This window comes from Natator depressus, chromosome 3 (assembly GCF_965152275.1).
Source record: "Natator depressus isolate rNatDep1 chromosome 3, rNatDep2.hap1, whole genome shotgun sequence".
Lineage (NCBI taxonomy): Eukaryota > Metazoa > Chordata > Testudines > Cheloniidae > Natator > Natator depressus.
The window spans coordinates 169,924,707-169,949,403 of record NC_134236.1 but is presented as its reverse complement, the minus strand read 5'-3'; the positions used below and the strand labels follow the sequence as shown (position 1 = coordinate 169,949,403).

The window sequence follows — 24,697 nt, the reverse complement described above, 5'->3', positions numbered from 1 at the left end:
TTAGTCTCTAAGGTGCCACAAGTGCTCCTGTTCTTTTCACTGGCATAGGGTTTATTGCAGAATCAGAGTTAAATTCTCTAAACATGCTCTAGAAGAGTAAAGCTTTTTTATAAAATATTGGCTCATATTAGCCCTTAAAAGAAGAATACAGCTTTAGAAGCCAAGTACACAGAAGACAATGTAAGAAGTGATAAGTCTCTTGGTTTTTGTTAGTTACCTTAGATTGCTCTGCCCTTGAAAAGTGATAGAAATAGAGATTGAAATCCTTGGTACATTCTGGTTTTAGTTCATACAATCCTCTGCCTGTTAATCCAGGTTTTCTATAAAGAAAGATCATACGTTAGTTAAACCATTGATATGAGCAACTTAATACTAAATTGGCATGATTAAAAATTGCTGCTCATGAAACATCCTAGGAATAAAACAGCAGAGGTGATACAGGTTATGAACGAGGCACATGAGCAGAGCTGTGTGGGGAAAAGCTTCGGCTCTAGCCTATGGTTTTACTCCCTTACATAAATAACTCGCATTCAATATTTTAAACTGAGATATCAGAATAAAAAGTAAAACATACTTGAAACAGGCAACAGCTTCAATTACACTTTCCATTCCAGTCTCTTTGTTCTCCTGCATGGAGTTAAAAAAAAAAAAAGAAATTATGCATAACCACATTAGTTATCTGATTAACTTCTTTCCTGCCATATCAAATACAGCACCAGGCACATGATGCAAAATATATGCAGTACTAAGTCATTCTTCTGGCACTTTCTACGTATGTCTTTTTTAGCAGTCTTTAAAACACATTCAATGGTTTTTACAGTTTTATCTTAAAAGAGACCACGCCAATTTTAGAGTTACACTTCAGTCTTTTTTTTTTTTTTTTTAAAGCTACTATTGTACAAGTTACACCTAAAATTACTGGAACTGAAAGATTAAAAAAACAGAACTATTTTCTTTTGTTATTTTATGCATTTGACAGCGTCCTATGTATTGTCAGTTTCCCCTGTTTCTGAGAGCCTTTGATACAAATACAAGTGAGCAAAGTAAAAAATAGTAAAATGTGCTTGCAATCCCCCTTTCAAACTCCCCCACCAAAACAAAAACAAAAAAACAACACACCCGGCAGGACAACTCATGGTTAGTGAAGTACTTAAAGCATTTTTAAAAACTGATTAGATTTCAAGTTGCATGCAAGCATCCCCCCTTTAAGATGTGTTACAAAAACCAAACCAGACATTCTCTCTGGATCAGTAAATACTACTTTATTTAACTACTCAAGAATCACAAATGTAACTCATTTTAAATTCCAGGTTTTAATCTACTTTTACTTTCTCAAGTGATTCACAGAGATTGGAATCATCTTCATAAAAAAGTTTCTTTTTTAATCAATGAAAATTTATTATACAACTTGAAAGTAGGTCATAATTCTTCCGGAGTTTTCAGTTTTAAATTTTTTTTAAAGCCACATTTTAAAAACATTGGAAGAATTCTTTTGCTATCTTATACAAGTATTTATCAAAGATTTACAATGATCAGTGTTTCTTCTTATCCAAGTGCAGCGTTCCATTTTACAGTATGCTATATTTAGCATAATACCATGCAGTCTCAATTAGCCAAGAACTTTGGGGATGCTGAATACACCTAAGCTAACTGAAAGTTTATATTGTTGCAAGAGCTGCTCAGTAGGTTTTAAACCTGCAGTTAGGATCCTCTACTGACTATACATTCCAAGAGACAAGGTGGGTGAAGTAATATCTTTTGTTGGATCAACTTCTGTTGGTGATATAGACAAGCTTTGAAGCCACACAGATCTCTTCTTCAGGTCTGGGAAAGGTACTCAGATGGTCAGCAAAAGCACATCACCAGGTCTCCCAATTATGGACAGCATGAAGGCAGATGGCTGAGGAGTTCCTGATGCTCCACTCCTTCCTCTTCTATAGAATTTCCTTCTTCCACCACACAACTCTCCACCCACTGTTTGAGTAGCATTTATCTGAACTTGCCCATACCCTTATCTTACAGAGGAACATATTCCCAGCTTAAGGTATGGGACACAAGCCTGTTTCAGAAGATTCAGACACATACAGTTTGGATACAGGTTACTTTGTACATATTTTTTTTTTTAAATTACTTACATCTTCTGGTAATGCTTTTACTAATTCACTGTGGGCCATGGGTCTGATGCTCAACTGATGGATAATTTCTCGCTTGATTTCATCTGTAGCATTTACCTGTCCTACTCCAGGACTAAATCTCTCTCCTGTAAAAATAAAAACAATTAATTAACATAATTATGAACACAATAACGAACATAAATTCATAATTAATCACTGAAAAACTAGTTTAAAGTAAGTATTCTTATTCTCTTTCCCCGCATAGCCTCAGGGAAAGGGGCTTTCATGAACTCTGGCTCACCCACCACTCTTCCCAAGCCACAAATTAAGCCAACCTAGTCTTGAGGCCCTGTATCTTTATGAGTATACGTCTAGAGAAGAATGACTGGAGTAAACACTTTTAGGGACTGGTAAATGTGACTCTTATGTCAGAAGGGCCACTGCTGAACAAAGAAGGGCCTTTCCTTTCTCCTAGGAAAGGATCATGAGGTGCAAGAAATGAGAGAACAGAAACAAACTCAAGTGGTCCACATAGCAATGTAAAATGCTACCAAGATGATCCAACTTGAAATGAACTGATTAAATACATCTTAACTTACCAACAATCATTATAATTAGATATAGCATTTCTTCTATAAGAGTATTATTCTGTTGAACTACATCCTGAATGAAAATAAATGGAGAAAAAATGAATAAACATTTTTCAGTTAACAAGTAAAACAGATTTTAAAATATTTTTTGAAAATAGATTTTCTAGGATTTCAAACCGCAGCTTAAGGTCTGTTGCCCATGCCCACCCTTAAACCTATCAGTGCTAGTCATTTATTGAGATGCAGTAATAATTCTTTACACTCTTCTTAAATGCTAAACATATGATCCATTATTAATTTGTGGTGTTACTTTAAAATTCCAGTTTATTTACACAAAACTGCACCCATAGCAAGTTTTGCGTGTGATTTTTTTTTGTGCATTTCAATACCCAGATGCAAGTTTATGAGGCAAGGAACATCACAACATGCAAGTTTTTCGCCACATGCAAACCGAGAATCTTGGTTTTGTTGAAGATTCTTCAACAATTTAAACATCTGTATGGAGGACTGGTTCTGTTTGTTTCTCATTTTGTTTTTTAGAAACTAGGTAAAAGTTTGTGCATATCAACTTTGAAGGTGTTTATTTAATGGATTTTCTAATTAATGCATCATAACTTAATTTACAAAGTTTAGCACTTTCAAAACAGCCTCTCTTGTTTCCCGAGTTCACTTGTGTTAACCCACGTCAGATGTGAACATAAGAATGGCCCTACTGGGTCAGACCAAGGATCCATCTAGCCCAGTATCTTGTCTTCCAACAGTGGCCAGTGCCTGGTGCCCCAGAGGGAATGAACAGAACAGGTAATCATCAAGTGATCCATCCCCAGTCGCTCATTCCCAGCTTCTGGCAAACAGAGGCTAGGGACACTATTTCTGCCATGGTATTATTTTGAGTAATAACCACTGTTTCTGCCAGATTCTCCCTCTGGAATCCAACATCATCACTTTTCTCTAACCAGACTGCTGTTGAATGACATGAGAAACTGTCTCTTCATCAAGAGTCCAGTGTAATGTCTTCGTAGAACATCAGAACCTGATTAGCCAGAGTGAGACAACAATAGTGATATGACATTTTAAATCTACATTTTAAAACCACCCAAGAGCTCCTTATAAGGGGAAATTTCTGCTTTAGTGCTACATGGCCCAGGAATCAAAACTTCTACACTCCTTTCAATGCCGTTACTTTGTCATTCTAAGGCTATTCCTACACTTCGCAACTTACAACGGCACAGCTGTGCCACTGCAGCCACGCCATTGTAAGGTGCACCGTGTAGCCTCTCTTTATAGCCAGGAGAGAGCTCTCTTGGCGACAAAATAAAACCACCTCCAATGAAGGGCAGTAGCTCTGTCACCAGGGGCAGTGGGGTTTTTTTTTTTCCCCACACCCCTGAGCGACAAACATTTTAACGACAAAAGTGCCAGGGTAGACAAGGCCCTAGACTATTAAATTGTAGTTTTTTTTGTAGTCATCTGTTTACCATTAAGAGTTTAAAAATTTTTTTAGCAGTTTTTCCATTTAAAAAATTATGACAAAAATATAAAAAAAAAAAAAAAAAAAAAAAAAGAGTACCTTATTGGTATTTTCAGTATTAAATCTTTTGCCATAGTCTGGAGTGCTAAATATCTGATAAAGTTCAAAGCGACTCAGCATTATCATCAGGAAATGGTTTGGATCCATCATGGACACACCTGTCTATTTAAAAAAAAGTTCAAGGGAAAAACAGAAAAAGTTTATTACACATGTAAAAATTGAACAGGTGGAATTATGGGGTGGATGGATATTATGCACAAAGTACTATATTTGTTCATAGTATATTCCTTATGGAATTTATTTTTCTCCATACAAACTTAAATTACTCATATAGGCACCAATCCTGCAAGCGATGCCAGAGAGGTGTACAGGTTTGCCTGAACAGAGTCTCTTGCAAGACCAGGGCTGTTTTCCTTTTGGTTTTTATCAGACAGTTGAAATGCAAGATTTGAATTAACAACTTTGTGAGGCCCTAATCGTGGACAGGACCCCATAGGACTAGGTGCTTTAAAAACAGAGACTCAGTCCCTACCCCAAAAAAGTTACAACCTAAGATCTTTCGCAAACGTGTTATAAATAAAATCCATACAAGCTAAATTTTCAGTTCTTAGGCTTATCTCATCACTATCTTTTTGTTTCTGCCACCCCAATTTGTGAAACTAAGAAGTACTGTGGATCATTGAATATGCCTATATAAATGAAGTTTGTACTTATTTAAAAATAATTCCTCCCCAAAAAGCTTGGTAAATGAAGACTTTCCAAGCTTTCCCCGATAAGAAAATAATATTATAAAAAAAGAATACTGGTTTAAAATGTGGTAACATTCCTTTTCCCATCAATCTACAGTTTAAGAAAAAATGAGGACCAGGATCCATAATTGCCTAACATTACCTATTTGAATAACCTGGACCTATTTAAAAAAATAAAATAATATGTGGATGACTGACTGTGTTAGAACCCCTGAGAACTCCTGTCCTCAACCCAGGAATATGCCATATCCCTCTGCTGATATTCACTGAAAAGGACTGTGGATAACTCAAAACTTTGTAATGTTACAACTGCTCACCTTGCTTGGTTTCCTTCAGAGAACAGGGGACCTTTTCTGGTCCCCCATTTGGAACAGCTGCTTCATCATGCCTCGGGACAAGTAAGCGCAGCATAGCCATCAGCTCCAATTTTTACTGATCAGCAGCAAACGAACCTAGCTCACAAACCCATCTTTCCTGAGCTGTTCATAATTCATGCTAGCTATCTGGCTTTACCTATGACAGATGAACAAATCTTCTCTTGGCTTTTAGTTTAAAGATAGAAAGATTTAGGTCCTTGAAAAGCCCCTTTTAAAAATACGTACATATACACTATCATGCTAATCACGAATGAGAAACCACCACCCCTGGCTGAGCTGTATCAAATGAGAGGTTTTTAACACTAAGTTGTTAAGATGGAGTCTACACCTTCAAGATTATGACATGGAAGTAACTCATTTTAAGAGGAGCACAAATGCAATAGCAGATGCTTTGTCCTGAAAGTAGGTGCACAATAGCACAAACATCTCTAGACCACTGGACAAGTGATCCCCCTTAGTTTCTTCTTGAAGGGAGGGAGTGAGAAGTGGAGAATGTGTAACATGTCTGCATTTTTATAAAAAATACGCACGACTCCATTTCCCCACTCACTTTTGTATTGTGACCTACTAGGACTTACGGGGTTAAATCCTTCTCTGGGACAGGGGAATAAGAGATGGGTGTTGATCATTCATTCATTCCAATTCAGACATGCCTATGTGATCAAGAACTGTCAATATGTAAATGGATTTAAATTGGAGATACAATCAAAGATCAACAAAGGGCATTAACTTCTAGTGACGGGAAGGCAAAACAGAGTGACTGGAAGTCAGAGCACACTGTGATAAGAACTTTGCTGCTCAGTATCGGAGAAGAGATGAAATCCTGGATATTGGGGGCCAAAGAGGCAGGTATTGCTGCCAACATAAACACAAGTAAGCTTTGTTTTCCATCCCAACCTAAGGACCCTAAAGAATGGTACTCCAGTTGACTAATAAAAGCGGTCTTGTTTTGAAAAGATTGCCTTGGGTCACTGCAAACATCTGCAAGTCACATAGCTCCCAAAAGGGTAAAGACTCCATAAGAACATAAGAATGGCCCTAGTGGGTCAGACCAAAGGTCCATCTAGCCCAGTATCCTGTCTTCTGACAGTGGCCAGTGCCAGGTGCCCCAGAGGGAATGAACAGAATAGGTAATCATCAAGTGATCCATCCCCTGTCGCTCATTCCAGTTTCTGTCCTTTTGGGCTTGCTGAAGGAACCACATGAAGAAACAGCCGTGCTGGAGCCAGAGGGACCTGTCTTGTAGTAGCCTAGCACAGAAGGGGAACACTCCCACAACGATTATAAAGATTGGAAGCACACTTGCCCTCTGGATCTGTGCGAGGGTGTGGCTTTAACAGGGATGGGAACAGCAAGAGTCAGAAAGAAATGAAATCTCTACCAGAAGTAGTGAGGGCAATGCTCCACATGCTCCCTCTGCTTCCCCCGTCATTTGTCTTCAGCACACTTGTGGGGTTCATGCTTCTCTTTCACCTTCCCCATCTTCCTTGTGCTGCAGGGAGGGGTGAAGGATATTGAATGCTGCATCCAGGCAACAGAGCCTGTCCCTCATGCCATTGCTGTATTGAGTGGTGGCAATTTAATGGGACCTGGTGATCCACTCCAGCCAAGAGGAGCTGGAGCAGAAGATAAATCACTACAGTTTGCTGAACAAGTGAGCAGCCATTTCACGCTGACTGTCAGCCCCACCTTTCCCACCATTAAGATAGTATGATGGATCTCCTTCAATCCTGGGGGCTGATCACCAGTTTTGGGATACCGAAGGGATTTTTACCATATGGCAAAAGTGGGAAACTGCTGCGTGGGTTATCACCTTCCATTCAGCGTCTTGGAAGCTGAATTTTAGGGTTTAGAATTACAATCATCACAACTTGGACAGGTTCCATGGAGATGGTTCAGAAAATGTTTAATCTGAGGTCTCTGTAATTCTGTGGGTTGCCTGGGCATTGGTCATGGGCACAGTTGGGCATGGTGAGGTAGTATGCCCCAGTTTGTCATACAGCATGTGGCTCCACCCATCTCTCCTATCTGTAGCAGAGAGGATGACAGAAAGGCAGGACTCCGGCTTCCAGTCAGGGTCCCTGGGCAGGCCTGACAGCATACAAAACCTGCCCTCAGGTCTGTAGTACCTGGATCACTGGTACTAATTGAGGTCTGCACTGCAATCACCCCACTGGGTAGTTTGGAATGGTTACCTCAATTTGGTAGTAGTTTTAAATACAGTTTCGGCCTGTGCGTTTAACATACTATGGCTATGGTTTCCATATCTACATCAATACACAGGGAGAAAGAAGAGCAGGGAGAGCCATGGCCAAACCAGCCACCTGAGCTCCAACAGCTCTGGTACAAGAAGAGCCACACTGGCTTCTCCTTGCTCTCACAGCTCCCTTTAATGCAACACAAAGGGCAGAGGAACAACAGGCTGTGTTATCCTCGACACAAACCCCCATCTCAGTCCTTCTCCACATTCAGGGGACTTGTGGGGGAGGACGAGGAGGAAGATGCTTGTTTCCCAATTCGTAGAGAGGCTGGGGCATTAAAGAGTAGAGGGACATCTCTGGTATGGATGTTTGTTCTCCACCTTGCCTATCATCCAGCGAAATACTTTGGGAAGGGATGGAAGGTGTCCATTGATTCTTATCGTGCTTGGCTCTATCAATTCAGGGTTTAGGGGTGCCAGCCACTACCACACACCTTCCACTAACTACAGGGACCCTGGCTCTACTGCTGCCAGAAGGCAGCTTTAAGGGCAGAGCTTAGGATCAGGGATTTTTGGGACCCTAAACACTCTTAAATTCTTGGAAAGAGAATATTTTAAATTAGATTAACATTGGGCAAATACAGGCCTTAACACTTCCCTCTAACCTGAAGTGGGGATCAAAAATAGAGCTGCTCTTGAATATTCATCTTAATGTTAATCTAGATGACAAAATTAGGGCCTTATCTTCTGAAGTGATGAGCAGCTCAATATCTTGTTGGGTCAGGCCTGTTGTGTTTACCGTTGTGATAGAGGACAAAACCAAAATCCAAGACTTCCAAATAAAATTTTACTTATAGAATTGATTTATGTATATGCATCTCTATGATTAAAATACTGCATTAAGGAGATACCATCTTGCAAATCATGTGTCTGAAAATTTTGTACTTTCTATACTTACAAGTAACAATGATTATGATAACAGAGTTGCCAACCCCAAATGTTCAAAAATCATGAATCAGAGCCAAAAAAATCTTGGAATGGTCTTAAAAATGAGATTTTAGAAATAAATTTGGGGTCCTTTTCAGTTGCATTCTGGTTTTTGAGCTTTTATTATTCAAGCTTCTCTTTTTAATCATGAGGGTGAGATTTTTTATTTTTAATTTTTTTAAAATGATGCTGAGATTTAAATAATGAGGATCAGGGTTTAAGAAAAAACACCAGATATTATGAGACTCATGAAAATTGCAAGAGTTGGTAACACTGATAATTGAAAGAAGCCAGATTGAAATGTTTTCTCCCCAGTTTTTCAGTTTGTTTACTTAGTTCATCTGACAGCTCTACAGAATAGTCAGTTTCACAGTTCCCCCTAAATGGTATGTTCCTCCCTTGAAAAAGACATTTTAAACACAAAAGGGGAGAACTGAAACCCCTAATAAAAAATGTGAAGAAGTTAAAAATTCAGGACATACAATATGAAGGTTTCTCTATCAATTTAATATACATATATAACATATAACACAAAGAAGCGATTACCTGAAGCATTATTATATCTTTATCAAACATCTCCCGTCTGCATTTCACATTATGATAGTAATAGATCTGAAAAATAATGCATTTTATTAATAAATTCTCCTCCTGCTCTGAAAATGCTTTCTTTAGTCAATGGAGAAACTAACTCTGTCTCATGATAGAGGATTAGAGAAAAAGGGATGAATTAGCCAATGGATTAGAGGAATGCCTGAAAAATCAAATGCACATTGGATACTACGTACCTTTGACTCACTGTGAGGTGATATACCTGAAGATAGTTAAAGAGGGAACTGGAACAACCCATATATCTAGGTTGCCTAATATTTTCCATTAGGAAAGACTCCTGATCTCTTTTGAAAAATTTTAACACCCTCATTTGTTTGCCATTGTTTGAAATTCACCAGTGAGAAAGTCCTGTGGCCAAAAAAAGTGTCTTTTCTTTCTCCCATGACATTCAGTTCAGGTTGGTTGACAGACACTTTTGAGAACTGCCATTTCGCTTCTACTGAGTGCATGGTCAACATTTTAATAGCATGCCCAAACAATTTAACACGAATATTTTAATTTCACAATACGCCCAAAGCAGCAGCACCAAACACAATGTACAGGAAACCCAAGGAACAGACACCCTCTCCAGGAACTTTTGGGGGGTGAGCCAGCGTCACAGACTTACCAGGTTCCCCCCAGCAACCCCAGAACTCACTACATGGCTCCAGTGGCCCCCCTCTCTCTAGGGACATCACATGGGGAAGGACCTCCCTCAACTCCAGGTGGGGGGGGGGGGGAGAATCTGGATGAGGCTCTCCCTGAACCCCCTTCCCACTCAGATGTCCATTTCTACCCCAAATCTCCAGGAAAACAGCCTTCTCCTCCAGATAACTAGCTCAAGCTGTGCTGCAATGCTGAAGATTCAGGGTTCAAACCCTAGTGATGATGCACAGTGGACCAGTTGTTATAGTTGCACATAACAGAATTTGCTTTTACCTTTTTCCTTGAATGCATGAATACATACATACATACATACCAAAAGCCATATGCTAAAAGAACACTGCAAAGTCAAGCACATGAAAGTTAGGAACAGCCAGAACTTAGGCTGCCCCTTGTGGAGAAGAGACCTCAATATTGATGCAAAAACTATATTAATAAAATTATAACTTACTATTTTAAAGTAGTTACAAACTTATTTGCACCTTTTCTGAATGTTGAGAGATAGCTACAATACTGTTATAGCCAGGATCTTGGAAATATAACAATAGGTATATTTTGCTACTTATGTTACAAAATGTTAAAGTTCTGCAACATCTCTCTTTTACCAACAGAAGTTGGTCCAATAAAAGGCACTCTCTCATCTACCTTGTATATCTAAAGTTAATCAAAGGAATTTCAGAAAGTTTCTGCTTCTGTCTCCCAAGGACAAGCATACCTCAAGAAGGCAGACAATGCAAAACATATATGTTTGAAGTAGAGGGTGTGTTAAGGTGTATTATCAGTAGTAGGGACTGTTAATTAGTAGGATGAGTTATCAGAGCAATAAACGAAGGCATATGAGCAGGTCTATTAGCCTGATCTGTGCAAAGAAAACCTCAGTTAAAGCCACACATGGAATTCTAGAAATAATCTAATTGAAATTAATTTTTATAATTACTCTGAAAACTTCATTCGGATAAGCCGCTAAAAAAAACATGTATGGCTGGAAGTATTTTAAGTGTTCAAATGCTTAAGATGGCATAAACTTATTTTGAAATGTATATTTGGTATCTAAATGAAATGTTCATATAACAACTGCCTGATATTATTATATAAATAGTAACTTGTTTTATGTACAAATACAGAAAGGTAATTTGATGCTATAACTGGTTACTAATAAGAAGTAATTTAAGTACAGAATATGGATATGGTTGGAAATTAGTTAGTTACTGGCATTAGGTTCAAACAACTCAATCTACTCAGGAAGATGAGCAAAATCATTAATCCAAAAATTGTCATACAGAAGACACAATTTAAACAGACTTTTAAGAGTTACTTAATTTTAAAAGATTGTTTTGAGAACTGAAAATTTCCAATACAAAGAACCAGAGTGTTTGGGAGTTTTTGAAAACAGATTTTCATTTCCTGTCAAATTCTAATAAAAGTTAAATAATCTCTCAGAAAATGGACTGAATAAAAAAGAAAAAAAGTTATAACTAGCTTTGAAAGTTGTCTGATGTTTTCCTGCCACAAGAAAAAAAATGCAATTAAAGAAATGTTGCATACTCATTAATAAACTACATATTCATAAGAACGAGGACCATCCACAAAGGCATGGAGCCAGTAAAAAGAGTGAAAGCACCGAACTTGAATCTAAACAAGCCTGAAAAAGGAGCGTTTTCCTATAATATCATGAAAATAGGAGAAAGGATATAAAAGATCTTAAGTGGGCACACCACCCACGCACTTCCAGCTACTCTTTTTAGACAGCAAGTACACCACAACTCATGCTTTCCATCTCCATAAGCAAGCTGCCACAGGCAGATAAGAAAAAGAGAAAACTCAAGAGGAAACCAACCAAGGAAAACCCTTCCACAACTTCAACATGGATTGGTGAGAGGAAGTTAATTCAGACACTATATTTAAAACTTATGGGTATTGAAATGCTATTGTAACTTAAAGGACTAATAGTTTCTCTTGTTAATCACCAAGTTGTTAGTATGGGTACTCCTGGAGAGAAGACAGGGGCTAAACTTCAGTAAGCAGAGAAATAGGGGGATTTAACATTCTTAATATTGCTAAACTGGCCTGTCTCAAGACAGCTCCTTAAGTGGTTTCTTCTAAATAACTGGTTTAAATATTTTTTTCAATTTCATAGGATGTACTTAAGACTGCTTACTTTAACAACAACAAACTGATTGCTTATTTATTAATAGCCAACAGGTCAATGTACCATGAAACAAAATTGTTTTGGCCCTCTATAAACATTTTTAGTTATTTAAGGACATACAATGGAATGGATTTGCAATCATATTAGTCTTGAGTAATAAGTTAAGACTAATATGATTGCGAATCCATTCCATAGTATGTCCTTAGGTAAAAGAATTTTGTTTCAGGAGAGAAGCAGCCCTAGAGGTGTAATCTCTCTTAAAAGCTCCCCACAGAGAGATGTACAAAGAGACTGTAACAAAAGTAACCAGTTTATCATTTGTGTTCAGTGTTCCCATCCCTTCTTTAATAATAAAATAGACATGGTTAATAATTGTGAGTATTCTGCTTGGTCTTAATCAGGGTATCCCCTAAGGTACCTAAAAGAACTGCAATATGACTAAGCCATGAGAGCCACACCCCAAGAGTAAGAGAAACAATTACTAAGAGCTGGCTTACTATTGTTTCTCTAAAAATAAATATTTTTAGTCATTTTTAAAATTAAATTACTTGGCCTCCAAGAATTTAAAACTACACCTTTCAACCCTATACCACACAACCTTAATGCATGTACCCAAGGAAGCTGAACTACAACACCATATTTAATTATATGATCACATACAAGTTTTTCCACAGGACCCATCTTATTCAGTGCACAGGATGGATGGTGTTCAAAGGATGAATTAGGATTGAGTAGCGAATGAGGCTGTTTGTAGGATTCCTGCCTCATTTGTTGCAGAAGTTGGAAAGTGTGTAGTGAATGTGGTGGGGGACTAAAGGGAGAGAAAGGCTGGTTTTGTGGTTAAGCGAAGTGAACACCACAAACAAGAACTGAGCTCTTTTCCTGTTTCTGCCATAGTCTATGTTATCCTGAGCAAATCACTTTGGCAGGTAGCCACTAGCTGTGTATTCCTTGTTTACTCAGTGCTCAACTTGACACACATGGGGCCTGATTTGCGGAAACACAGAACTCACACCTGCAAATGAAGTCAATGGGAGCTGTGCATGCTCAGCAACTCCAAAATGTGATCTGGAGGCATGAGCATAAGGTTAGAAATTATGAGATTCAGAGTTCTAATCCTGGTTCTGCCACTTACTGTGCAGCCTCAGGCTAGTCTCTTTGTCTCCATTTCCTCATCTGTAAAATGAGGATAACACTGCTCTCTGATCTCACAGTGGAGGCATGAAAATAAATTAGTATTTGTGAGACACTTCAATACTACAGCGATGAGCACCCTAGAAAAAGAGCATGAGGAAATACTTAATTCCGTATTTCTTGCAGGCTTTGAATAGTGTGCAATAAATAAGTCTGGGGCCATTAACTGAATGAAGAGAATAAAAACCTTTAGCAGCTGCCTCATTTATTCAGCACTACCTGGCCTGTTCACTCAATGAGGCAGGGGTCCTCTGGAAACAAACCTTATGTGAGCATGTAATTAAAGACTGATTAAAATTTTCAAAAAACACACCTACTACATGATTTAGAAGTGTAGGTCCCAAAAACTTTCAGCTGGATTTAGGCTCTTAAACTCTCATCTATACTGCAAAAACAAGATCTGTGGCAGCGTCTCAGTGCCCAGGTCAACCAGCTCTGGCTTGTGGGGATCACTCTCCAGGGATAAATATAGCTGCATGGTTGTTTGAGCTCTGGCTGGAATCTGGGCTCTTAAACCCAGCAAGGGGGCCAGGCTCCAGCCCGAGCCCAAATGTCTACACAGATATTTTTATCCCTGTAGCACAGACATGAGTCAGCTGACCCAGGCTCTGAGACTCACAGCTATGGGTCTTTTTTTTTTTTCGTCTTTTTTTTTTTTGCATTGTAGACATACCCTCAGTGACTTTTTAAAGTTAGATTAGAGGTTTTTTTTGTTTTGTTTTTAATCGAAAGAGAGTACATTCTAGCCATTTCCAACAATGGCACAAGGATCATTACAACAAACTAACATAAACATATACATCACAGCTATCAAACCACTTACTTGATTAACAAGGGAGAACCCATTTCTTCTCCACATGCCTGCATGCACTTGGGCACATAAAACTAGACATCGTAGCGTGTGTTCTATTAACAAAGGTGGGCTAAGTTCACTCTACAGAAAATAAAATATAAAATAGCAAAACCTTAGTTTAATTACCAAAAATGTAATTAATCTAAGATGACATAAAACCATTGAAGACTTTTAGGAACAGAAAAAGGAAACACAACACAAACATATTGCAAGTGTTTAAATTAAATAGATTAAAACGAGTTAATCAACCCTTCCTGTTAACTTATCCCACATTTTACCTTTGCTTGGTATTGTACTGGCCAAGGTCAATATCCTACTCTTAAAACCCTTAGCTGTTTTTATACTTTAAGCTTCTTCTGAATGTGAAAAAAAAAATGCATCAATACTATCATACTATTTAATATTTTTGGAAAGTTAATCATAGATCACTATTTTTCCTCTTAACTCTCTATCATTTTCTTCCTCTTCCTTTTGTTTGATCTCTTACTCTGTGTATCCCTTATTCATTCAAAAGTTAACTATTTCTTCTTTTACAAGTCAGTGTCATCTCTTCCGCCAATTCAACCCCCTCCTCCTTTCTTTTTTATATGTTCTTTCCATTTAGCCCTTTTCTTATGTCCCACCTCCCTCTCCTCCACACTTAAAATTTAAGCAATGTCCATATTTATATTTAAAACGATTGCATGAGGTGCCCCAAAAGAGACACGTGGAGAATAGGAGAGTATTGGATCAGGACATGCTAAAGCTGTCACTGCCGACAGAAGGAGTTAATTTCTGGCAACAGTCCCAAAACTCAACTTCAGACATGAAGTGGAGATAGGGTATGAGAAACAAAAATGAGATTTTAATATAAAATCTTTAAACAGTTTTAATAAAACACTGATTGTGGATTGACTCTTAAAGAACTACCAATATTTGAAACAGATTGTCTTCCTAAATAAAGTACATAACAAAAAAGTTATTTTGTTACCCTTAAATTCTAAACACTTATATGGCATTTTTCCATCTTCAAAATGTATTATAAACATTAATTAAATTTCACAGTACCAGTGGTAACAGCTCTGGAAACTTGTATGCCACTTCACTTTTGCTTAGCAACACATGCAAACCTGTACGGATATCCAAAATAAAAGTACACATTTTAATACATACTTCATATTAGCCTAAAAAAAATACATTTCTTGCAACAATCTGCATAGTTTAAGCTTTCCACACTGTTTTAAGACACATCAGTACATCCAGCCAAAGTCCCCAAGCCATGCAGAATGTACACACAATCAAATTTTCATACATCTCATCAAGACACCTATGAAATTACGTACGAGCATGTCAAAGATTAACCTTTGGATGAAGTCTGTTTCTATTGTATAGATCCTTTTTTAACCAAAATACTCAAGTTATACCCCTGTCTCAATCAAACAGAGGCCATAACTGGCAGCTAATATAATGAATGAAATTCAGTTAATATAGTATTTCAATAGGTACAAAAAGATCACCTCATTTAAACAATTTTATTCTTTTCAGATTTTTATACTGCGTTCATCACCATGGTATCCGACCTTTCCTAAGGTATGCCCTCTCAGTTTTGCAGATGATCAGCTTTGCAGTGTATATAGAACAGCGCACACACACACAAAGATACATAGTACAAGAAGTAAAGCTCTTTCCCTTGTCTTGGAAATTCAGCAACGAAGGATACATGTTTCATTAATACCAGCTCTCTTCATAAAAGAGAAATATTCCCCAATTACCATCCTTTACCTATAAGAGCAAGTTACCAATGACAAACTCACTTTCCCCTTCTTTCAGTCTTCAGACTTTAATTTTAAGAGCTATTAAACATGACAAGTTTTTCTTAATTGCAACACTTCTGCTGCTTGTGAAGATTCAAAATAATTTGACCCTGACCGACTGAACTTGCAATATCAAATGCCCACTTAATTTCCAATATTTAACTGTCAGCATGCCAGTCACTCTTGCTACTAAATGACTTACTAATTCCACTTGACCTAAAGTTCAGTCAAAAGCCAGGTCAACATTACAGACTTCTGCCAGTGTAGCTATGTCAGTCAGATGTGTGAATTCCTGACCTGATGGCACGGCTCTGTCCAACCCCTTAATGTAGACAGTTCTATTGACAAAACTGTGCTCTTACCAGTATGGCCTGTTTTATTCAAGGGGGGCAGTTTTACTATATCAGTAAAAGTACAGCTTTGCTGGTACAGCTGTGCTCATGCTAGAAGCACCTTGCCAGTAGGCTAAGTATACCAGTATTCCTATACCAGTAAAACGCTCCTAATGTAGAGAGATAGCCTTCATCTATTTCCAATACAATTGCTCAATTACTGAACCAAAATGTAAGGGGAAAAATGCAATCACTAGCTAAATTCCTGATGAACAATGCTGGTTGTAATGCATAGATAATATTTTGCAGCCATTTCTCTAATACAGTGGTGTCCAATCTTTTCAGCCTGAGGGCTGAACATATTTCAAAAACAGCATAGAACCATAATCCATACATTGGGGCAGATCCTCTGCCCTGTTCTACTCCCCTTTGTTCCACTGAGGTGACACAGAAGGAGCAGAAACCACCTGCAAACCCCCTGTTGGGGATTCCCAGGGCATAAAGGGGTCCCAAGCAGGCACAGTGCCAGCATAGCCATCCCCTACACCTCTCTTCCCACAGCCCCTGGCATGGAGATGTCTTGGGGAGATGGCAAGAGTACATTGTATTCTGGCTATCCTCAGATGGCATATAATAGCATATCTGTGAGCATGCAAGATGCATATGTGCATATATGTGTCACTTCAATTTTCTGAAACGTTTTTAAAACCAGGTTCATTCCTACCTGCAAGTAAACGAGAAACTGGGAGATGAATGCTAACTTTTTCCTGAGAAACACAGTATCTGATGGTCTCAACAGAATGTCCACATATACTGAGAACAATAGGCTGTTCACCATCAGTAAAGCCACTGTGACACTGCATCAGCACAGTCAAGCATTTCTTATAAGCTTCAATAAGTACTTTTTCCTACAAAAAAAGATTGTGGTTTATAAACATCATGAAGAAAACAGAGCCCTTTGAAATGATGTACAGTCTATAACATACTAAATGCAAAAATACTTTTTTCTCAAAGCAAAGTTTTACACTTTTCTTAATATAATCTTACTATTTTAAAATTAAAGATTTCCTTATTAGCACAGAAGGTCAATGGTTCCTCTCTTTCCCAAGTGCTGTTCACTCATTAAAGAGGACACAAATCACCAAGCTAAGTCCGATTAAATTGTAGTATGTATCAGAGTTTACCGTGTACCTGTCGCTATATGAGCCTGCTGACAATGTTCATGATTATGGTGAATATTTACAGTTTAAAGTCAAATTTAATATTTGACTATTCTGGGCTCATATGTTCTAAAAGGAGCCCTCACCACATATGAAGTCCTATTCAGCAGGTCCATTTAAGGAGGGAATTGTCATCTGAGGGATTGCAGATCATCCTGTTACAGTTCAGCAAACTGTTTTCCTCTCTGGATGGCATCAAGAGGGCCTGGGACCTGATAACTCCTCTATTACAAAATTATTCCCCTCTCTCTTCTCCAGTAAATATACTCTTAAGGCACTGTGTCAATACAAACTTTTGGATACTTAGCTGAACTCCAAAATGTTCAGAGTGATCTCCTATGTCCATTCCAAGAAACATACACAGATTTTTTGTTAATTCAAACCCTATGTAGATTTAATCCATCACAGATTAAAAATACTGCTTCTGGGCAAAATAAATCTGTGCAGGTATGTATGTTTGTTCTATTACTATTAATTAGATATGCATCTACCTACATCTCCCTTCATATATAAAAGCAGAAGCAGCTTACATCTAAAGCACACCAGTCCTGCATCATTGAAATAACATGCGTTAATTTCATCTGTAATGTAAATGCTGCTTCCCATTCTGGTTCCATTTCGATATGCTGTCCTATTTGACGAGTTATTGGATCCATACCCTAAAAACCACAAAGAATCATAAAGATTAACTGTTATTAAAAACCCCTACTGGTGCTAACATAAGACTAAGTGAGTAATTACTGATACAGTTTCAACATTCTGCTCATATCACAAAAGTATAGAAAAAATCTTGAGAGAAATCAAAGAGCCAAATTTAAAAAAAAAGAGGAAAAATGGTATTAAACAATTCAGGATGCAGAGGAGATAAAAGAATACTGGATTAGACAGGTCACTGGTCTGATCTGGTAAGGCAAATCCTATTTTTGATTTAGGAAGCATCTCAAATTGAAGACAGAGTCATTAATTCTCTCTAAATAAGTTTTTAATCAAGAGGCAAAACCTTAAAAAGGAAAAACCTCTAAATACCAAATTCAGTTTTGTTAAAGATGTTTCTGGGGATTTATTTTTTATTAGTTTGTGGATCTGAATAATTTAAAACCCAAAAGGACATTCAAGCATGGTCTGATTATAATGGAATGCCCCCAGCAAAAATAAATGTATTAAAAGGATGAACAAAAGCTAACATTTTCTGGGAAAAGCATGCTATCCAGTCACTGAGCACTGAGAAGACTGAGTGTTGTTCGGTCAGGCCTTTTTGCCCTAGTAGTAGTTTGTCCTTATAAAAGCATCATTAGTCTCAAAATACTTAAAAAATTTAGAACAACATGTAATATATTAAAGCAGTGGTCCCCAACGCAGTGCCTGCAGGTGCCATGGCACCCACCAGGGCATTTTTGTGTGCCCGCAGGACACCCCATCGCCGAAATGCCGCCGCTGAAGAACCACCCGCCAAAATGCCGCCAAGAAGTGTTGCCGTTTCTCGGAGGCATTTCGGCAGCGCTGCTTCTTGCCGCTGCCGCTTCTCGGCAACATTTCGGCAGCAGCGTGTCTGGCGCCCGTCATAGTTTTCTGGGAATAGCAATATGCTATTCCCACAAGAAACGTAGGAGACCACTGTATTAAGGGATCAAAAAACATTACAATAAAGGATACCATCAAGGCTATAAATTCATAAAGTTCCTTGGGACAAGGACTTTGTTTCCCAGTATGTTTGTACAGAGCTGAGTACACTTGGTAATGCTCAAATAACTTAGTTTCCTGAAGATGACCAGTACTTTGAAGTAACAATTTTACTAATAAAAAACAAAACGTGTTCTACATCTGACAATACTCATTTTACTAAGACAGAAAATTTATGGTGCTTATTTTAAAATTCACAGATTCACATACCTGCATACACTTTAGTAACTCTAAGAAGGCATCAAAACCCTCTAAAAACTTTTGCCTCAGGTCATTTGTCCAGTCAGCTGGCTTGCTTATCAACACATACCTGAATACAGAAGAAACAAATCTGTGAGTTAGTTTTAATCATTTTTTAAAGTACTCAATAATTTGATTAGTACCGAGACACTTACTTGAGATCCAAAATAAGGCTCTGAACCCGCCTGAATTTGAAAGCTTGAAGGGCAGTATATCGTTCAAACTGAAACCTGCCCTGGATGTCACGGTGCCTTAAGTGGTCCATAAAAGTTTTGATGATCGTGGTCATAAGATTTTCTTCTGTTATCAGCATTCGAGCCTATGCAAAAGTACATTAAAGTTTGTTGTAATCAACAGACATCACTGACAGGAGAAAGAGGCTAAATTAATATTGCATTTTTACCAGTAAAATCTATGCCTTTTCAGTCAAACCATTTATATTGCTGGTGTTCCTCTATATTTTAACACTACTTTAAAACGGTGTTTATAGGGGAAAATAAAAATTCATCTGTAAAGCTATCGACTGCCTACCCCCATGTCTATCATGCTGACCAATACTGTCGCATTTCTTTGTCCTCCCCCATTTGTCTGAATCCACCTGTTACAATCTAAGTAAAAGACAAGAGGTAAGATGTGATGGGGGTAAGGGTCATCTTTGTTCTTCTGGGTTTGTAAGCACCAGGCACAATGGAGTCCTGGTGCAGGATTGGGTCGTCCAGTGACTATGGTAAGAAAATAAATACCCCAAAAGATTTTCTGCAATATTGCCAAAGAAAAATCAATTAATTTATTTGGGAATAAACGCTGAGGCTGCAAACAAAAGACCAGAAAGATATTCCTCCTTCCTCTTCACAGTTTACTGGGTAAAATTTTCAGCAGCTAGTCATTGATTAAGTGGTCTAAGTACCATGGACTTTCACTGGAACTTAGGCTCCTACATCACAGAGGCCCTTTGAAAATTTTGCCCACTACCTTTTTTGAGGACTTTCCATTCTTTAATTTAATTCACCAGTTTAAACATGTTTTTAAGTACCCTGATAATTTACTACACTATACATAAAGAAAGCACTAAGTGATAAAAACTTAAACCAAAACTGCAGTCTAATTTAAATGTGTGGTCATCTTGAAGGATTGATCCCTAATTCAGCATGGTAATTAGAAACATGTCTAACTTTAAGTACATGAGCAATCCCACGGAATCCAAAATGATAAGCATCTGCCTGACTTTTTAGCACATGAATAAAGTACCTTGCTGGATCAAGGTCATACAAAGTACATGATTATATCCCATATACAACCAAGTGATCGTGTTGTACAAGAGCAATTTTTAATAAGATTAAGAGGATTAATTAAGTTAAGACAATACATAATGGCTTTAATTGGGGAAACATGCTAGCAAAGAACCTGGAAATGAGACTGAGGCTTTTGACTAATCTAATTGATCTTATTTTTTTTAAAATATTACCTTTATACTTCAAAAAAGATTTTTTTTGTCTCAATCCTTATGGCTACAACTCTGACCTCTTTCACACTTCCTTTTTGGCTTCTCTCTCTCTGATAACACTTAAAACTTTTTAAAAAAACATTATATTTTGGAAATATGCTTTAAAACATAATTTTTTTTTAAATGATACAAAGTATTTTACTAACATTACCTAGATAAGCCCCACAACACCAGCGCAAGTGGTGAAGAGCAAACTGCGTTTAAGTGGTGTGCCCTAGCACACAGGGCAAGTCAGTAACAGAGCTAGGAAGAGAACCCTGACTTCCTGAATCAAGAGGTAAGAATATACTACCAGCTGACATCTCCAGCACCTAGCAAACTGTTAAAAACAAATCACAATTTAGAACAGTTATCCTAAAATCAGTTCCTAAAACACCTACCTGACCGCCACGATTTCCAGTCTCAGAAATTTAAATCTACCTTTAAGTTGATTCCACTTGGAAAACTTCCAACAGCATTCTTTTTAGAAATATTCTATGTAAGTCAGATTTTCTTTCCTCATTTTATTTAATTTCCAAAGATGTTTTCATGAAGACAGAATCTCTGTTGAGTTCATCTACTCTTTTTAAGTATTCTTCACTTTAAAAAATAATTTATGATATACAGACAGACATGATTTCTGTTAGAAAAAAGTTTTCAAAATCCTGCAAAAGGCAGTAGTTGATTTTTAATAGAAACCTTATTGTAACAGGTTGGTCTGTCCATTTAAATTAAAAAGGAGTGTTCTCAGTTCACATTCAAAGGAAACCAAGAGTCAAGAGAGACCTGCAAAGAGGGTCTCCTGTGGTAGAACCAGGATGGTGGTGAACTGGGGAAACCTATCAGGATTAAATCACAGGCCAAAGATGCTGTGGAGACCCTGCCCTAAGAGAAGAAAAAGTTTAAGCCCAGGTCTTCCCAGAGAAGCCCAGATGATGGAGTGCGATTATCTGATGTCCTCAGGCATAGAGAGAACTGGGGAGTGGAGAGAAATATAGCCTGAAGGAAGAATAAACTGGAAGCCCCAAGGAAAGAAGAATTTGAACCTAGAAAGGCCAAAGGAACTGCAGATTTATTCTGTGAGGATTTAATAAATCAGATCCCAAGACAGGGAACCTTATGTGAACAGTCCTGGCTGCATATGGGTGGAATGGAGAATCAAGAAGGGAACTGAGGTATGGTAGGTGCAGTGCCACACCATGGGGCGGTGTGCTCTGTAACCACCCCCTACAACACCTACCATGGATATTTGGCATACTCAGAAGTTAAAACTATTTATTAAGCGGTAATCTCTCTCTATATATTCATTAGTGGAAAAAAATTAAGAGATGTGTCCAAAATAAAGGAATAGGTCCCATTTACTCTGGGACGTTCTGATACAGATTCAAAATTTGGCAGCATAGGTCCAGATCCACTTAGTAAATTGTACCTATATTTACAAACTACTATTTAGTTTTCATAAAGTCAGCAGCACACTGATTTGCACAGTAGTACTACAAATGTTCAGAGAAATCTAGCGGTCTATAAGCTCAAGTTCTTAGTGCAGCTCCTAACAATAAAAGTTTCTTTTTTTAAGTCTTTAGTACTTACAAGTGAAGGCACTGTGAATATCTGTACCGAGAGGTCAGCAATTGAGAACTCTCTGTCGTGGTCATCTTTCACATAATCACTCTGCAATCGCTCATAGTTCTATTAAGAAGGAGGCAAAAAAAGGCAAGGAGTGCCAACTATCAGTTTTTAAAAAAGGCAAGCACTACTCACCAGAGTAGGTACAGTGAAGAGTTGGACAGATAGAGCAGTCACCGACACTGCCCGCTCGTGATCATCCTCCATAAAATCTCTCTGCAACTGCCGGTAATTCTAAACAACAAGGGGGAAATTCACCTCTAATCCACACTGACCTGACGTTTGCTTTAAATTCAATGTCTGCACTGGGGAAATTCAACACTATGATAGACAGTGGTACTGATCCATCATTAAAAGGAAACCTTGCACAGTGGGATGACAATTTTCCAGCCCATGTGTAACCCACACACCTTCTGGGTGTGGTGTTCTGTCCCATCTAGTGGCACTGAGACCACTTAGAGACAGACAGAGATTATGAGTCTGCTCTACAGCCTTAGCTAACAGCCAGTTGGCTTTTAGCTCATGTGGTAGAGGCTCATCCACTTAGCTCCAGAGGTCCCAGGTTCAATCTTGCCCGCCGATAACCAGGGTCCATCGGCATTACAAGTGGGGGCTCATCCGGGATTTCAACTGGGAAGTCTCTGAAGCTCTGGACGTGCTTCCTCAGCTAGGGGAAGTACATAACCCACACACCTTCTGGGTGTGGTATTCTGTCCCATCGAATGGCACTGAAACCACTTAGAGAGAAAAAGAGATTATGAGTCTGCTCTACAGCCTTAGCTAACAGTCTGTCGGCGTTACACATGCATAAAATCAACTCACCCATTCTAATTACCACTTTGAAGACTACTAATATTTTATTTACTAATTTAAAAAAAGTTATTTGTTTGAGGTAAGAGAGTGAGCAGAATGTCAGAAAGCTGATTAAAAGCATCTCAAAAATGAGTTGTTGCAAGTAATAATATTAAGTATAGTTGACTTTCAGGAGGTCACTTCGGGATAGCACTACCAACAATGGTTAATGACTGATTCTCAAGTAATGGGACCCTAGATGGTTGGTTGGGAAGGATAAAACATCAGAGGTGATGCATTCTGTGTTAGAGATGATCTAACAACTGCATTAGATTGGGAACCCAAAAGACCTATTTTCTTTACGGGTGGTAAGGTACTATGATAACTAAGTTTTTGAACACAGAAGGAAATCAATAGAGGTTCTAATTTAAAGAGTTTCACCTATCAAAAAAAAAAACAAACAATCCCAACCAATATTCCAAACAACAGAGTATCATTAGTTTTGTATGTTCTACTTGAAACTGTTTTCTAGACTATATTTTGAAGCATTTTCCATTCATCATAAGAGTTACTTACTCTTGCGAACCGGATAGCAAAAAGTTTCTTGTATTTCAAATCCATAAGTAGACTGCTCATGAATAACTGATGGTACACGCTTCTAGCGCCTGTTAAGAAAATTTACATGTTATTTTGCCATTATTGACTGTCAGATTATTATGGAAGCAATTGTAATGGTAGCCTCGTAAAGAAAGAAATTTTGCCCTCCAATCTAGAGGGAAGAGTGTTTTGATAACATTTGGCAGTTGATAGAAAATGGAGAGAAAAAGCTTCAGGTTCCCCCAAAAAGTACTTTTCCTGTAGGGTTATTTCTTCTTCCCTATGTTTTTCAGCGCCATTAAGGACATAGTCAACTGTTGCAAGGAAATACAAAAAACAATGCACTCAGGATTTGTCAGATAAGAAGGAACTAGTTCAGAAATATTTTGTTTTAAAATATGTCTGTGTTATTTTTACTAATTCTCCACATAAATTCCGTCACTATGTTGTTAACATAGTTTTTAAAAACAAAATCTTTATAGATCAGTTTTAAGTCAAATACCAATAATTAAACACTTTAAATTGTTTAATGTGGAATGATTACAGATATTTGTTCCCCCTGAAAATTGGCAAATAGTTCCAAAAGTTACAATAGAAATCTGAACTTTCATTCTACTTCCTGTTTACATGTGAGATTCTGCAACAACAAAAGAAACTTTGGTAAAGGGAAGGGATGGTCAATTATCAGTGCCTCATAACCTTCAAGAACACTGAAGTTTGCAGTCAAAAACAGAAAATTCTGAAGACAAGGAAAATACTCAACCACACAAAATACAAGCGTTAGAAAAATCAGGAAAAGTACAGGTAGGGTCATTCTTCCCCTGCTACATGCAACCCTAACTCTTCCCATTTGCCTGTTGGAACCATTAGAATGGGAATCAGTTTACAGCACTATACATTTCCTCAAGACATTTGGAGGTCAGCAGGGAGGAGGAAAGA

General features: G+C 37.9%; 1 protein-coding gene and 1 long non-coding RNA gene across 3 annotated transcripts in view; one reads left to right on the top strand and one right to left on the bottom strand.

Moving 5' to 3' along the window:
- Window positions 1–24,697, bottom strand: part of UBR2 (ubiquitin protein ligase E3 component n-recognin 2) — a 104,379-nt gene that overhangs the window by 44,649 nt on the left and 35,033 nt on the right. The window contains exons 10-23 of one of the 2 annotated variants that reach the window (XM_074949332.1): window positions 23,738–23,826; window positions 22,505–22,603; window positions 19,416–19,579; window positions 19,231–19,330; window positions 17,871–17,999; window positions 16,845–17,028; window positions 15,043–15,104; window positions 13,966–14,076; window positions 9,095–9,160; window positions 4,275–4,397; window positions 2,714–2,777; window positions 2,136–2,260; window positions 575–627; window positions 218–320 (exon numbers count right to left, since the gene is read on the bottom strand). In XM_074949332.1, coding sequence (XP_074805433.1) covers window positions 218–320; window positions 575–627; window positions 2,136–2,260; window positions 2,714–2,777; window positions 4,275–4,397; window positions 9,095–9,160; window positions 13,966–14,076; window positions 15,043–15,104; window positions 16,845–17,028; window positions 17,871–17,999; window positions 19,231–19,330; window positions 19,416–19,579; window positions 22,505–22,603; window positions 23,738–23,826 — 1,472 coding nt within the window. Of the gene's footprint in view, window positions 1–217; window positions 321–574; window positions 628–2,135; window positions 2,261–2,713; window positions 2,778–4,274; window positions 4,398–9,094; window positions 9,161–13,965; window positions 14,077–15,042; window positions 15,105–16,844; window positions 17,029–17,870; window positions 18,000–19,230; window positions 19,331–19,415; window positions 19,580–22,333; window positions 22,433–22,504; window positions 22,604–23,737; window positions 23,827–24,697 lie in introns of both variants that reach the window. The other variant, XM_074949331.1, reaches the window with a different exon arrangement.
- On the top strand, window positions 11,577–21,041 carry LOC141985321 (uncharacterized). Its single transcript, XR_012638905.1, has 3 exons — window positions 11,577–11,671; window positions 15,520–15,564; window positions 20,920–21,041. It is a non-coding gene; the product is annotated as an uncharacterized LOC141985321 (long non-coding RNA).